Below are 13,046 nucleotides of genomic sequence, written 5' to 3'. Positions count from 1 at the left end.
ATATTGGTATATCTGTTCATTACTATGTTTCATATTGTATGTATAGCTGTTTGCTGCAGTATGTATTATTTGCTACTGCATGTATATTCAATTGTTCTTCATGTACTCTGTTGCTCATTTATTGTTCTGTGCAGCTTGTCTCCCCGGGCCTCCACTGAAAAAGGACCTGTGTCCAGTTGGAATTTCCCAGTAAACAAATATAAATAAATAAATACTTCAGCAATTTCTCTGCAAACCATTTTGACTTTTGTTTTAAAAATCTCATATATTATTATTTTTATCTGTCACATATTACAGCACCAGTCACATCATGTGGGCATGTTTTGGTTGAAGCAAGTCGCTAAACTGTGGGTTCTGCATTATAGTGGCTGAAATGTCTGCTATACAAGCAGAGGCTCCGGGGTTCAGTCTCCAGGGTGACTATTATAGTCTGGCAGTTAGCAGTTAGCAGAAAGGAATAATGCTATGTGCTGGTTTGATTCACTCAGTCTACATTTGCTTTCCATGTGACCATGTAAATCACTTAGCCACCCAGTTCTCTGGTAGGTGGAAAATTGGGCTAGGCTCTTCAGTTGTCTTCTGGACTGCATGCCTAGTTATTAACTATGGATGAGCAAGGAACAGCCGCATCCCTCATTTCTGGACCAAACGTCCCCAGCAGTCACTAAAGGGATTTGAAATTGTATAGACTGCAAAGCTACTTTTTAAGTTTCGACTGTCAGTGGAGCTTAACCCTACTGTAAGAAAGTGTGGCCTGCTCATCTTGATTAGTGAACTGTTTGAAACTTAACATTAAAGTGAACCACCTGAAGTCGTGTTTTAGTACAGATGGCACAATAAAAGCAATGAATGACAGTCAGTAATAGCAAACAAACAACACTACCTATAGAGGCAGTCAAAGAGAACTTTGAAAGTCATAGTAATGTCAAAAAAGAGAATGGACAGAGAAAGTAGACCACAGAACATGTTTTGCTTCTCTGATGGGAAGACAATGTGAAATGGGATAAAGAAAGAATGAGAAGAAGAAAAAATTGTCAGCAAGGCAGCTCATCAGATCAGTTTGTGGATAACAAATTAGAAAAAATAGGTTAAACAAAATGCAAAGATATATGTGCTACAGGAAACAGAGCATTCTGTGTGTTTGCAGCAAGGTTTATCTCCATACTGATAAAAATATTAAACATTGTGCATAATTCTAGGTGTTGTAACCCTTATGTGCTTTACCAGGTATGCAGACATTTCTATGTCTAGCTATGAAATATTTACTGCACACTGCAGCACAACACCTGTGTTGTTGTAGTTCTTCACAAACCACCCTACATAAGGGAATTTCATACAGTGGTGGTAGCTGACTCAAAACTCATTTTACAGTGGAAGAGCCAGGCAGTGATGAGGGGTTTTGGCCTTGACTAAACATGTTCTTCAAAGCAAACAATTAATGTGCTCACTGGGCATTGTAATTTAATGTTAAAAGCGCACAACTCTTCTAGTTTCCTTTAGGCCTATATAGTGTTCCATTTCATTCCTTACTTAGTGGCTTTTCATTAGGCTAGAGACAGAAGAGAACATACACTGTTAGATGAAAAACGCAGATAAGTTATACTTTGCCAGTATCCTGAAGCCTTAGCCAAATGCTTGAAACCCTTAATGTTATCAGTTCAGTAATGCAGATCTGGAAAGATATGCCTGGCTACTCCCCTGCTTTAGCACTAAATGCATTATCATCTCACCCACAAAGCAAAGAATAAGGCATTAAAAAAGAGGAGGAAGAAGAAGAAGCAACTAGTCCCGAGTTTAAATACCTAACTCCTTGGTCTTCCTTGTTGAGCTTTCTGGTAGCTTTAGGTTTATTTATATTCACTTGCTGTACTATCCCAAATATATGATAAGCAGATTCACAAGAGTAGGTCTCCTAACCTATTATCTAAAATGCAGAACTATCATATATACATAAACATTATTATTTACAGAGTTATCTTACCTTTGAGATCAAATTCTATTCTACAGTTGGCAAAATTCTGCCCTCAGGATTAACCCATGCTATTGTCATTAATATACCTCCATTACGTTTCTTTGGTCCTGTAAATGAGTTACACCTCTCATCTCCACAATACTTTGCAGAATGTATCATTCAAAGGCTCAGCAGTTTGTAAATAGGTAAACAGGGAGAAGCTTCTAAAAAGCAACTCTGGTCACTGACAGTTCCTAGTATAACATACCCTTCCACCATCAGTATAATATCAGCAGAAAAATATAAGAAACACACTTCCCTCAGTCTAAGTTAACTGATTTATTACTATAGCCAACTTGGTCTTACTGTGACCTTATGTTTACCATAGCATGTCAAGCAAAGTGCCTCTTTGGACCTCTTCAACAGGAACCTTGACGATTGGATGGGAGAACGGAAATTCACCCCAGGGATCACGTCAGTCGCCCTGCTAGACAGGGGTCCAGGAAAGTAAATAATGTGGGAAGAAATAGCCAGGGAATTGTTATGGCTAGGCTTGTATAGGCCCTAGGGCTGATAGCCTAGTACCAACCTATGAACCACATTTTACTTAAAATTTTTATTAAGTATCAGGTTCAGAGCTAACTTAAATAATTGCCAGCACACAAGAAATCCCTGCTGTCATATACAAAACACTAAAATGGCAACAAAAGTCATCAATAGCCCCCGTGCCCACATATTTAGCCTATTACTAATCCAATGTGTTTTCAATGATAGATGGAAAGGGTTTAGTACAAACACCTGAATCCAAGCTGCATGAAGACCACGATCTCACAGCCACAGACACATCTGTTTTGTAGCTCGCATGGGTTACTGCTCACATTCCAACTCAAACAACGAGTTTGGACCAGTGCAACAGCCATGCAGAGAGAATTCGAAGTTGCTGCACCTTACAGAACACAGTGTATAAGTTTCAGCAGTTTTGGGGTGGGGTTGTGGGAATGGGAGGCGTAGCATAGGTTTGCAGACACTGACTGGGGAGGTTTTATGTCTAGAGAGTGGGGGAGGAGTTTTATGTGTAGAGAGTAGGAAGGAAATTTAGGGCTAGGCGTCCTCAGTGGAGTTTTTAGGCTTGGAGATCAGCACAGGAGTTTTAGCTTATTTAGCAGCATGGGAGTTTTAGAGAGAGATCTTGGTGTTTAGGTTTATGGAGGGTAGCTGGAGTTTTAGGGTTATGGAGGACTTGAGGACTTTAGGTTTATGGAAGGATAGTGGTGTATTAGTGTTAGGGAGTGATTTGTGACTTTAGATTTAGGGAAGGTTTATGGTTATGACTTGGTGAACTGGTGTCAGTCTCACAATCCACATTCTATTAAAAATGGTCTACCTCAAGACCTTATATTATGATTTTACTTGTTTCAAAAACATCAGTACTCAGTTGAGCAAAAACTAAATGTATTACTCTAATACTGGAGGTTAATATTGCCAAACAGGTTAAAATTTGCTGTTTATAGCCTATTATTTAAGTCACCTAGCAAATAAAATAAAATGGAGAGAGTGGTTTAAGAAACAACATGTAAGCATCCCAAATGCTACTTCATTTTTTGTGCCTACCTAGCATTGTTGTGGCTATGAGCCATTTGAATCTAAACTGTTCTTTTCAATGACACACATTTGCTATGGATGCATGCAGATGCTTCTTAACACAACTTCAATCCAATCACCAGGTATGTCCCATCTGAGAATTTGATGACAGCTGAGAGTACATTATAATGAAAAACAATCTAGTAGGAAACAAGTTTCTGATATGAAAACTCTTCAGAAACATATGCTTCAAATCAGACACCAGGTAAATCAGTTTCACTCTGATATTACACAAGTCGACATGAGCAAATGTCAGGCTTCTAGGAGTGATGCTCAGGCCATGCTGTAAAGGGGACTGCAGGACAGTTGCCCTGAGTGAGTTCACAGCTTTTCTCTACATCCCTTTAGAAATAAGCTCTCCTTTGAGAAAGAAGAAAGCAAATACCTATATCGTTGACTGGAACATTCATGCAGAAAGATGTGTATTTGTATATCTCTATGTGTTTGTTTTGGAAAAGTTTCATAAGAGGTATAATACAGGAAGACGAACTCTGTAAACTAACAACATATATGAAATAGAAGTATAATCCAGATATAAGCACCGGAGAGCAAGCGGATCCAACATGTAATGTGTCGTTCAGCCATCTTAGGAAGTCCCAGGAATCCTTTAAAATATTCACATTCTTCAGTACTATATTTTTTAATTTACAATCAATGTACCTTGCTAAAGGTGCTGTGACTGATCCTTCTGCTGAGGTTTTTACACACATTTCAAGTCACATCCTGTTGTATTCAATAACTAATTGATTTAAGTATTTTATTGGCTAACTTGAGGGAGGAAAAGGTTTTTAAATAAGCAATTATGATGCATACGTCTATCTGATGAAGTTCTTTGAGACAAAACCATAAGGGGGAATTGTACTAACAGCGTTTATGCTCTATGTGCTGTGTGTTCGTGTGTTTCTTGCAATAAATACTTGAGTGCTGGCTCCGCTTGGTCTCCGGTGCCTATATCTGGATTATTGGTTTTGCTTTTGGGCACACAAACCACATTTTACATGAAACAGACGTATACCATAAGAGGAGGGACTTAAACACCTATACAACCTGAAAACAGCTAAGTGGTTGAAGCCAGAAGATTATGACTGAGCATGAAAGATACAAATAAATGGGTCACATTAAATGACAGGTAGAGAAAGAAGATATTTAATTCTTGGAAAGATTTAGCAACAAGTATGGAAAAATAGAGTGGGCAGCAGACATTATAAGAAGAGTCCAGCATGTAAGCTTTACATTTAAGGGAGAGTTAGGTTGTAGATGAAAAAGAAAATGTAGACCAGATGAGTAGACTACAAACAGTAAGAAGGAGGCAGACAGACAGATTTACATGTTGGTTTTTTTGTTGTTTTATTTTTATTTAGTTAAGCTGGCTACATAAAGAAGTTGAATAATATAAACAGGATGACACATAAGCAGAACAGACTGTTTAACAATTAAAATTCATTAGGAAATTTGAGTAGAAGCAATTATCTCCACAACTTACTGCTTAGATCATTTACAGAAGGCAGTGTGTCAAACTGTTTCCAACATTTCACTCCTCACCAAGAGGCCAGACTATTTCTTCTTATTTAACAGATCTGAACAATTAAAGCACACATTTCTGGTTTCAAATCATTAAACTCAATTTAGAAAATGTAATAATTTAAAATGGGTCTCTTACAAATGTCAGAAACTCAGTTTGGCAGAAGAGAATTCATTGAATCTATTTTTGCTGAAATGTACTGTGCAATAAACTGAGCCGAAGGAATCTCTGTAATCTCACTGCTAGCTGTTCGGAAGGGGGGGAACCTCCCAAAACCTTAGCCTTCTAAGATTTTATGGTACCTCAGAAGATGTGCTATACCAAGGAAAGGATTTTATTTAGCTCTTCTAGAGCAATAAAATCGATGTGGTGAATCTGGTTTTGATGAATTCTGCACTGACCATTGGATACTCTCCACAGGGATCTATTCAAGTTTCACAACAATTCATCATTTTAGCTGAAATTCCAGCTGCATAGAAGGTAAAACTAGATAGTAAAGTGGCAGAAAACATGCATATTGCAAAGTAAAGATAAGGTGATTTCCAATCTCTTGGGATTGTTTAAACAAAATTATTAAGTCCAGACTGATACCCAGTTGTAAAAACAAACTAATGATTTTTCCAGAGGAAAGTAAAGATTAATGTCTGTCATCCTCTAATACATCACTATCAGTCTTAACTCAATGGCAAACTATTTCTCCCTTTTATATCAGTGACATTAATGAAATATATGCCAGAATTAATTCAAAATAATCATGACTCAAGTTGCAGTTGAAAAGGTTCCAAGAAGCAGCTACCTACCCAATTAACAAAGAAAAATGACTGACTTAACGAGTGGATAGCTTCATTCATTAATTAGTTGATGTGGGTTTATGATGGTGGAGGAGGCAACATACTTTTGGTAATATATTAAAGGCAGGATTACTGATATAACCCATGCAGGAAACTAATGATGAGCTGGTAATACTAAGCTTGGATACAGAGAAGGCATTCACTAGAGCAGAATGAATGTCTTTGGATTATCAGAAGAATTTATAGACCTGATTGTGTCAATATATTCTAACTGAATGGCTCAGGCAAAGTTCCATAGTTTCTTTTCTGCCCTAAAAATGATAAAGAACAATTATGCTAAAGTTATTTTAGTTAAATGATTGTAATAGATTTTGTGGCTTAGCATTTTCCTTGATCAGTGTATGTGTGCACCATTTCTTTCATTATACTATTACCTCTTTGTACATACACTTGATTTGTGTATAATATATGCTGTTTTTCTTACATAATTAATAGAATAAACTTCATAGCTGTGCTTAAAGACTTCCACATGATGCTAAGGGAATAATCTCAAAACTACTTTACCTTTGAAACTTTTGGCTATAGTGACTTCTGTATCTTGGTTTTGATTCTCCAGAATGTAACCATTTGTGCATCAAGATTCCAAGGTTTATCCCAAATTTACAATGGCGCACTTTTAATCAATACTTATAGAGTAAAGAAAGCAAGTTTAACAATACAACTGGAAGTGTTTTTCAGATGTATTTTTTCATATTTATTAAGCAGGTAGGTAGGCTGGTCCTGGGACCATTTTCAGCCACAACGTTGGCCAATAGGCAATGCATTCAGAGAATAAAGTTGTGGACCGTGCACACATAGCTAAAGTTTATACATTTTGATGGCACATTCATTAAAAGAGTATACTATATGATCCTGTAATGTTTAGCATAGGTTATTAGAATCTGAGAGTGCATGTTAAAGAAACGATTATTTTAACTTACATAGATTGTAGAACATGGTTACTAATGTATAGCTGTACATTCTGGAAATAAAGAATGCAACTTAACCAGAGCGTTAGCTTGAGAAATGTACTGGTTATTATAGCTGTAGGATGTATTCCTTTACAAACGTATTTTACTATCATCATCCTACCTTTACAATATGATGCTTTCGGAAGTTTTGTGGAAGCTCTGTGATATAACACCAGTATGTAGTTTCTTGGCCTGGAATGGTCACATTAGGAGCTACAATTTCTATTGTTTTAACATCCATGGGAAGTTCTGGAATACTTATATTGGTCTTCAGTAGCTGGACCCTTTGCATTCCTCTTGGTATAGAAGAAATATTAATGCCTTGAACAGAGTCTGTTGGGTGGTCCAGAAAACCATACACAATATGAACAGTCCCATCCTGAAATGAAAAACAGATTTTATTGCAATTGAAAATGTATGTACATCATCCAGCAATCCTGATAAAACAATTACAATTCAAGTTTTTGTTGCAAAATTATTTACAGAGAAGTCTGAAATAATCTTATAATGCTGGGGTTGTAATGTTTTTTTTTTTTTTTTTAATTTATTGGCTGCTGAGTTTTTCTTAATGACAGTGCAGTTTCATTTTTATTTTTTAGGTGGTAGATGCATTAGCCACAACATGTTCTCTTTCCAGTGGTGTCCTGCGAGCACTGACTGGTTAAGTGGTTTACTAAGCCAAGTACAGTAGTAAAATGGAGCCTGATGGAGTCAACCTCAGAAATACAGCATATCTCTCAACCTCTTACTGCAAGAAATCTGGACAAAGCTTGAGAAAATGGGGGACAAAGGCCCAAAAATAGTGACACATTTTAAATATTGCTCTTCTAAACTTAAAAAGTTGCTAGAATAACAGGATTTATGTTACCATACATTTTCTGAAGGATATGAAGTCTGAAACTGAAATGACTGTCATTATTTATTAACTTTAATCCTTAAATCATCCCAATGATTTGTCAAAAAACACAAGTTTTATGAGGAACAGACATTCTGCAAAAATCTGTACAGTTGAGAGGTATGAGCGTGGAGCTCTTTTACAGCTCATAGTAGTAATTCTCTGTGATAATCTGTTACCCAGTGCTATACCTCAGTCACCCTGCTCAGTATTTGTACCATCGTCCCATTTTATCCTGTTCAGCACCTTGCTTTTTCTGTTGTAATTGTAATTTCCTAAGCCACAAGCACTATTTTATTCTACTACTCTAACCATATCAGTTGTCAGCTGCAGTGGTCCAGTAGTTAGCATTGCCACCTCACAGCAAGAGGCTTTCCGGTTCAATTCACGGCTGCGGTGCCTTCTGTGTGGAGTTTGCATGTCCTCCCTGTGGTCGTGTGGGTTTCCTTTGTGTGCTCTGGTTTCCTCCCACATCTGAAAGACATGCTGTAGGTGGATTGGACACTCTAAATTGGCCCTAGGCGCGAGTGCATGTGTGTGCGCCTTCTGTGGAAGGTTGGGCAATGGGCCGGCAACTCGACACTGTAAAACTCCACTGTCAATCATGGGCGGACAGGTGATGCGCTGTTGCGACCCCTAACCGGGAAAAGCCGAAAGAAGAAGAACTCTAACCATATCAGTGGGTGTCAGTTTAGGTCCTCTTGCCACTATGTCACTATTCTCCATATACAAGGCTGCAGTCAGAAAGACTTAGAAAAAAAAACTACTAAATCTTAATGTGAGGTTTTGTTTGCAGAATAGTTATCATCAGTGTAGAATGATATACCTGTCCCATTCATGTTGTCAGTATTGAAACAGACTCTCCAAAAAAAAAAAATAATATAAAATAAAATAAAAAAATCATGCTGATGAACTCTCAGAGACATTTTCCATTACATTCCAAACTTAAAATAGTACAGAGAACTTTAAGTTAGCCTGCTAATCTGATAAGCTTGCATTAATCCTAATTCACAAAGTTAGTAGAACCATTTACAGGCTTTTCTGTATTTTCTAATCGATACAGCGATATTCCATATATACTGCTACCATCTTCATTCAAAGGGCACTTATTCTGACAAAGTAATGTATGGACATTGCATGTCACCCTCAGGGCAGACCACCATTTTAGTAAAGCCTAACATTTTGGTTTATCCATTGTATGCATCTGCTTTCCTGACCAGAATTTGTCAAAGTAGAGGTATTTTCCCCTCAGTGAAACATAACAGGTCTTGTGTTTTCTTGGAAGTGATCTAAGATGGCATGAAGGTCTCTTATATCTCATTTTAAAACTTTTATTGAAACTTTATTAGAATACCATGAGTGAAACATTATTAGGGCAGTCAAGCTAATATATACTACACTTTTCTATAAAATAACACAGAGAAAACAAATGAATGGAATAAATAATGACAAAATATGATAAAGTGAGAAAATGTATTATCTGTATTCACAGAAACTGTAATTATAAATTAAATAACTAGTATTTGGGAATGAAACTGTGTAGTAATAAACCATTCCTTAATGCTAGCATTTCAAGTTAATATACCAAAATCAAAATGAAGATTTTTCTTTTCTGGAAAACTTGTTTTACATTTATCTAATAACTGTTAAAGCTTGAGCTAAAATATAGACTAGGATTCAGAATTAGGCGCAGCCACGGGCCATAAAGCTGTGACAAAAAGGGCCTTTCAGCATGATCACAGAAAAGAGAAATTCAGAGACACATTAGCTGCAATGAGGAAAGGCCTATTTATCAGCTAGTTTGCATATTGCTGGATCATTCAGTGATCACCAGTCTCTTAACAAGTCCTGCTGGCTTCTATCTTGTTTAGTTAAAAAAAAAATCATGACCTGCTTGTGATTTAAAGATTTAAAGTTAAAAACAAGTTGTGGTAAATTACATTCTAGAATGCATCTACTGGATGCGTGATGTCCCTGAGGGCTATGGAAATGGACAAAAGGAGAGTTAACTACAAGATCCAGTGGTCCTAGTATTGTGGTGGCCCACCCATGAAGATGAACAATGGCCAAAGAACCAGACTTGTGTTTGAAGGAACTTCTAGGAATATCTGCCTCTTCTGATGCCGGTTCTGCTTTAATGAAAAGGACTGTGGTGGACATCAACAAATAAAGGCAGTTACAACCAAGTATGACCGTCAGCTTTTTGCTGTACAAGCCACCTTGCAGCAGCAACAAAGGAGCTTGTGTAACGGCGGACCATAGTAAAGTCGCATTCAACAGCTGTGCAAGGTCTGCAGTCTCAGCTGGAGTTCACATCGAAGGGCTTTAAAAACTGGGATGGGAAGATCTATTTGCAGTTTATTGGCCTGCCAGAGAAAATAGAGGAATTGGAGCCTACCATCTTTATTAAGCAACACTTGGCACAAATCTTGGGGCTACCAAATCCTCCAGTCATTGATCGAGCTCATAAAATTCTATCTAGAAATGCCTCCAGTAACAACCAAAGACATTTCATTGTTAAGCTTTTGGACTATAATGATAGGGAACAGACTTTAAAAATAGACAAGGAGTTGGGCCCTTGCTTTTCAGTTGCAGGGCACCAGGTCAAGGTGTCACCGGATTACAAGTCTATAGCAGAAAAGAAAAGCCCTTGCCCTCTATCTTCGTCATTGCAGTGAACTGGGATTTCAGGTATAACTTTGTTATGTAAACAGTCTATTTTTGATTAAAGCTAACACATAATGAACATTTCATAGCTTGAAAGAAGTGGAATCCTATCTTCATATAGTGCCAAACAGGTCTTGCATGCAGGTAGCCACAAAGTCATCCCAGACTCTGCAACTCTAAAGAAACAAGATCAATAAACAGGTTGTCTACCAAGTCACCAATTAACAAGAAATGTAAAGAAGGTCCTTCGTCTTTCTGTAATACATCACTGGGGGCTACATTTTCTCCTTTCACAGCGACAGTACCCCTTGCTAATAAATATAACTCTTTGGCAAATTCAGTGTTAAATAGCACCTTTGGGGAGACAGAAGGCATGCAATTTTCACTGCCAGAATTTCAGCTTGAGGAAATAGCCAGAGTAGAAGGTTGCTGGGCAGATTCATGTTTGGTGTATCAACCTAATGAAGGGACTAACATTCCAGTTTTGTGACTGTGACCAGCACAAACGTGGTATTTTCATGGATGTCTAGGATCAGTCACAGATCAGTGAACAGTAAACATGTATGGTTATGTGCATTTCACTCATGTTGTGCTGTAACCCAAGGGACACATTGGAGCTAAGTGTCAATAACACACTAAAAGTAACTGATTTGGTCACTGACTGGCATTTTCCAAGCCAAATCTTTGAAATATTATTTCCTCTGATTTAATCAGGCATTTCACACTGTCACATTAGTGTGTTGTGGATTGTAGTGATTTGATTGCAATCTTCACTTGCGTTCTGTTTGATATTTCTTATTTTTGAGTGGAAGTGTTATTTTGAGTGAGTTCATGGCACTAAGTATGTGAACTATTAATGCTGGTTTAAGGGTATTAGACACAAAAACTTCACAGGTATACCCATCTAATGATGTCATGTTTAGGGGAATCATTTGGAATGAGAAAGAGATGTCTACTCCATGGAGGACAAAGACAATCTTTTCACACTTGTGTAAACTTCATGTGCATTTTATCTTATTATGGGAAATCAAAGTAAAGATGAAATTTATGAAGGGTGTATTTGCTAAATGGGCTGGGATGTAGCACACATCATGTTGTGCTTCAGCTAAGAGCATTGTAGTGATTCTATTATGTAAGCGTTTAGGATAGAGGGTTATGCACAAACAGACTGATGCAGCAGGAAGATGGGTAGTCCTGTTGATAACCACTGGGCAGGGCATAGTAATAGTGGCTATCTTTTATGTTCAAATGAAGAAGTCCCCACCCCAGTTATATATATGTTTCTAATGGCCGTGGAATGATGGTATAAGGAATGCACAATATTAGTTAGGGGGGACTTCAATGTGGTCAGAGATCCATGAGTAGACCACCTTCCAGTGGGAAGGATTAGACTTAAAAGCAATACTGGGTGCTTATAAAGGGTGTGCAAGACCTGTTTTGTTTGATATCTGGAAAGATCAGCATCGGTCCATTAATGATTGTACTTATACTGGCACAGAGATGAGTGGCCAGCAGGCTGAGTATGTGGTTAGCTAGTCACAGAGATCATTATAGATTTATTGAGACAACTGCAGAACTAGTTGGACTCTCGGACCATGCCATGATCACAGTTACTCTTATTCACCAGGCTCCCTGTAGTGTTAAGAAACCTAGGTGAATGGATCTCTTATTGTTAAAGGAGCAGCCATTCACCAAGCTCCTTGTAGTGTCACCAAACCTTGGCGAATGGATCTCTTATTGTTAAAGGAGCAGCCATTCACCAGGCTCCCTGGAGTGTTACAAACCTTGGTGAATGGATCTCTTATTGTTAAAAGAGCAGCCATTCACCAGGCTCCCTGTAGTATCACCAAACCTTGGTGAATGTATCTCTTATTGATAAAGGAGCAACCATTCACCAGGCCCCCTGGAGTGTTACCAAACCTTGGTGAATGGGTCTCTTATTGTTAAAGCAGCAGCCATTCACCAGGCTCCCTGTAGTATCACAAAACATTGGTGAATTGATCTCTTATTGTTAAAGGAGCAGCCATTCACCAGGTTCCCTGGAGTGTTACCAAACCTTGGTGAATGGATCTCTTATTGTTAAAGGAGCAGCCATTCACCAGGTTCCCTGTAGTGTCACCAAACCTTGGTGAATGGATCTCTTATTGTTAAAGGAGCAGCCATTCACCAGGCTCCCTATAGTGTTACCAAACCTTGGTGAATGTATCTCTTATTGATAAAGGAGCAACCATTCACCAGGCTCCCTGTAGTGTTACCAAACCTTGGTGAATGGATCTCTTATTGTTAAAGGAGCAGCCATTCACCAGGCTCCCTATAGTGTTACCAAACCTTGGTGAAGTGATCTCTTATTGTTAAAGGAGCAGCCATTCAGGGACATATTGCAAGAGATGTATTGCAACTTTTTAGGGGGAATAAGATGGCCATTTATTAGAAGGACAATGAGCCTGAGGTATATTCACATTGCAGTGCAGGCAATGGATTATGGGATGCACATGTAGGAAGAGGTACAAGTAGAGAAGGACAGGATAAAGAAATCATGGAAACCTCTGTCAAAAGAGTAGGTAGTAAG

General features: G+C 38.0%; 1 protein-coding gene across 1 annotated transcript in view; it reads right to left on the bottom strand.

Moving 5' to 3' along the window:
- The window catches only part of DBH (dopamine beta-hydroxylase), a 746,988-nt gene that overhangs the window by 656,245 nt on the left and 77,697 nt on the right, over positions 1-13,046 (bottom strand). The window contains exon 3 of the mRNA XM_044058860.1: positions 7,037-7,294. Within this exon, the coding sequence (XP_043914795.1) occupies positions 7,037-7,294 (258 nt within the window). The remainder of the gene's footprint in view (positions 1-7,036; positions 7,295-13,046) is intronic.

The sequence above is a fragment of the Protopterus annectens genome, chromosome 16.part0, assembly GCF_019279795.1.
Source record: "Protopterus annectens isolate FY-2018-M chromosome 16.part0, PAN1.0, whole genome shotgun sequence".
NCBI classification, from domain to species: Eukaryota; Metazoa; Chordata; order Ceratodontiformes; family Protopteridae; genus Protopterus; species Protopterus annectens.
The sequence above is the reverse complement of the archived record's forward strand: the minus strand, read 5'-3'. Positions and strand labels throughout refer to the sequence as shown.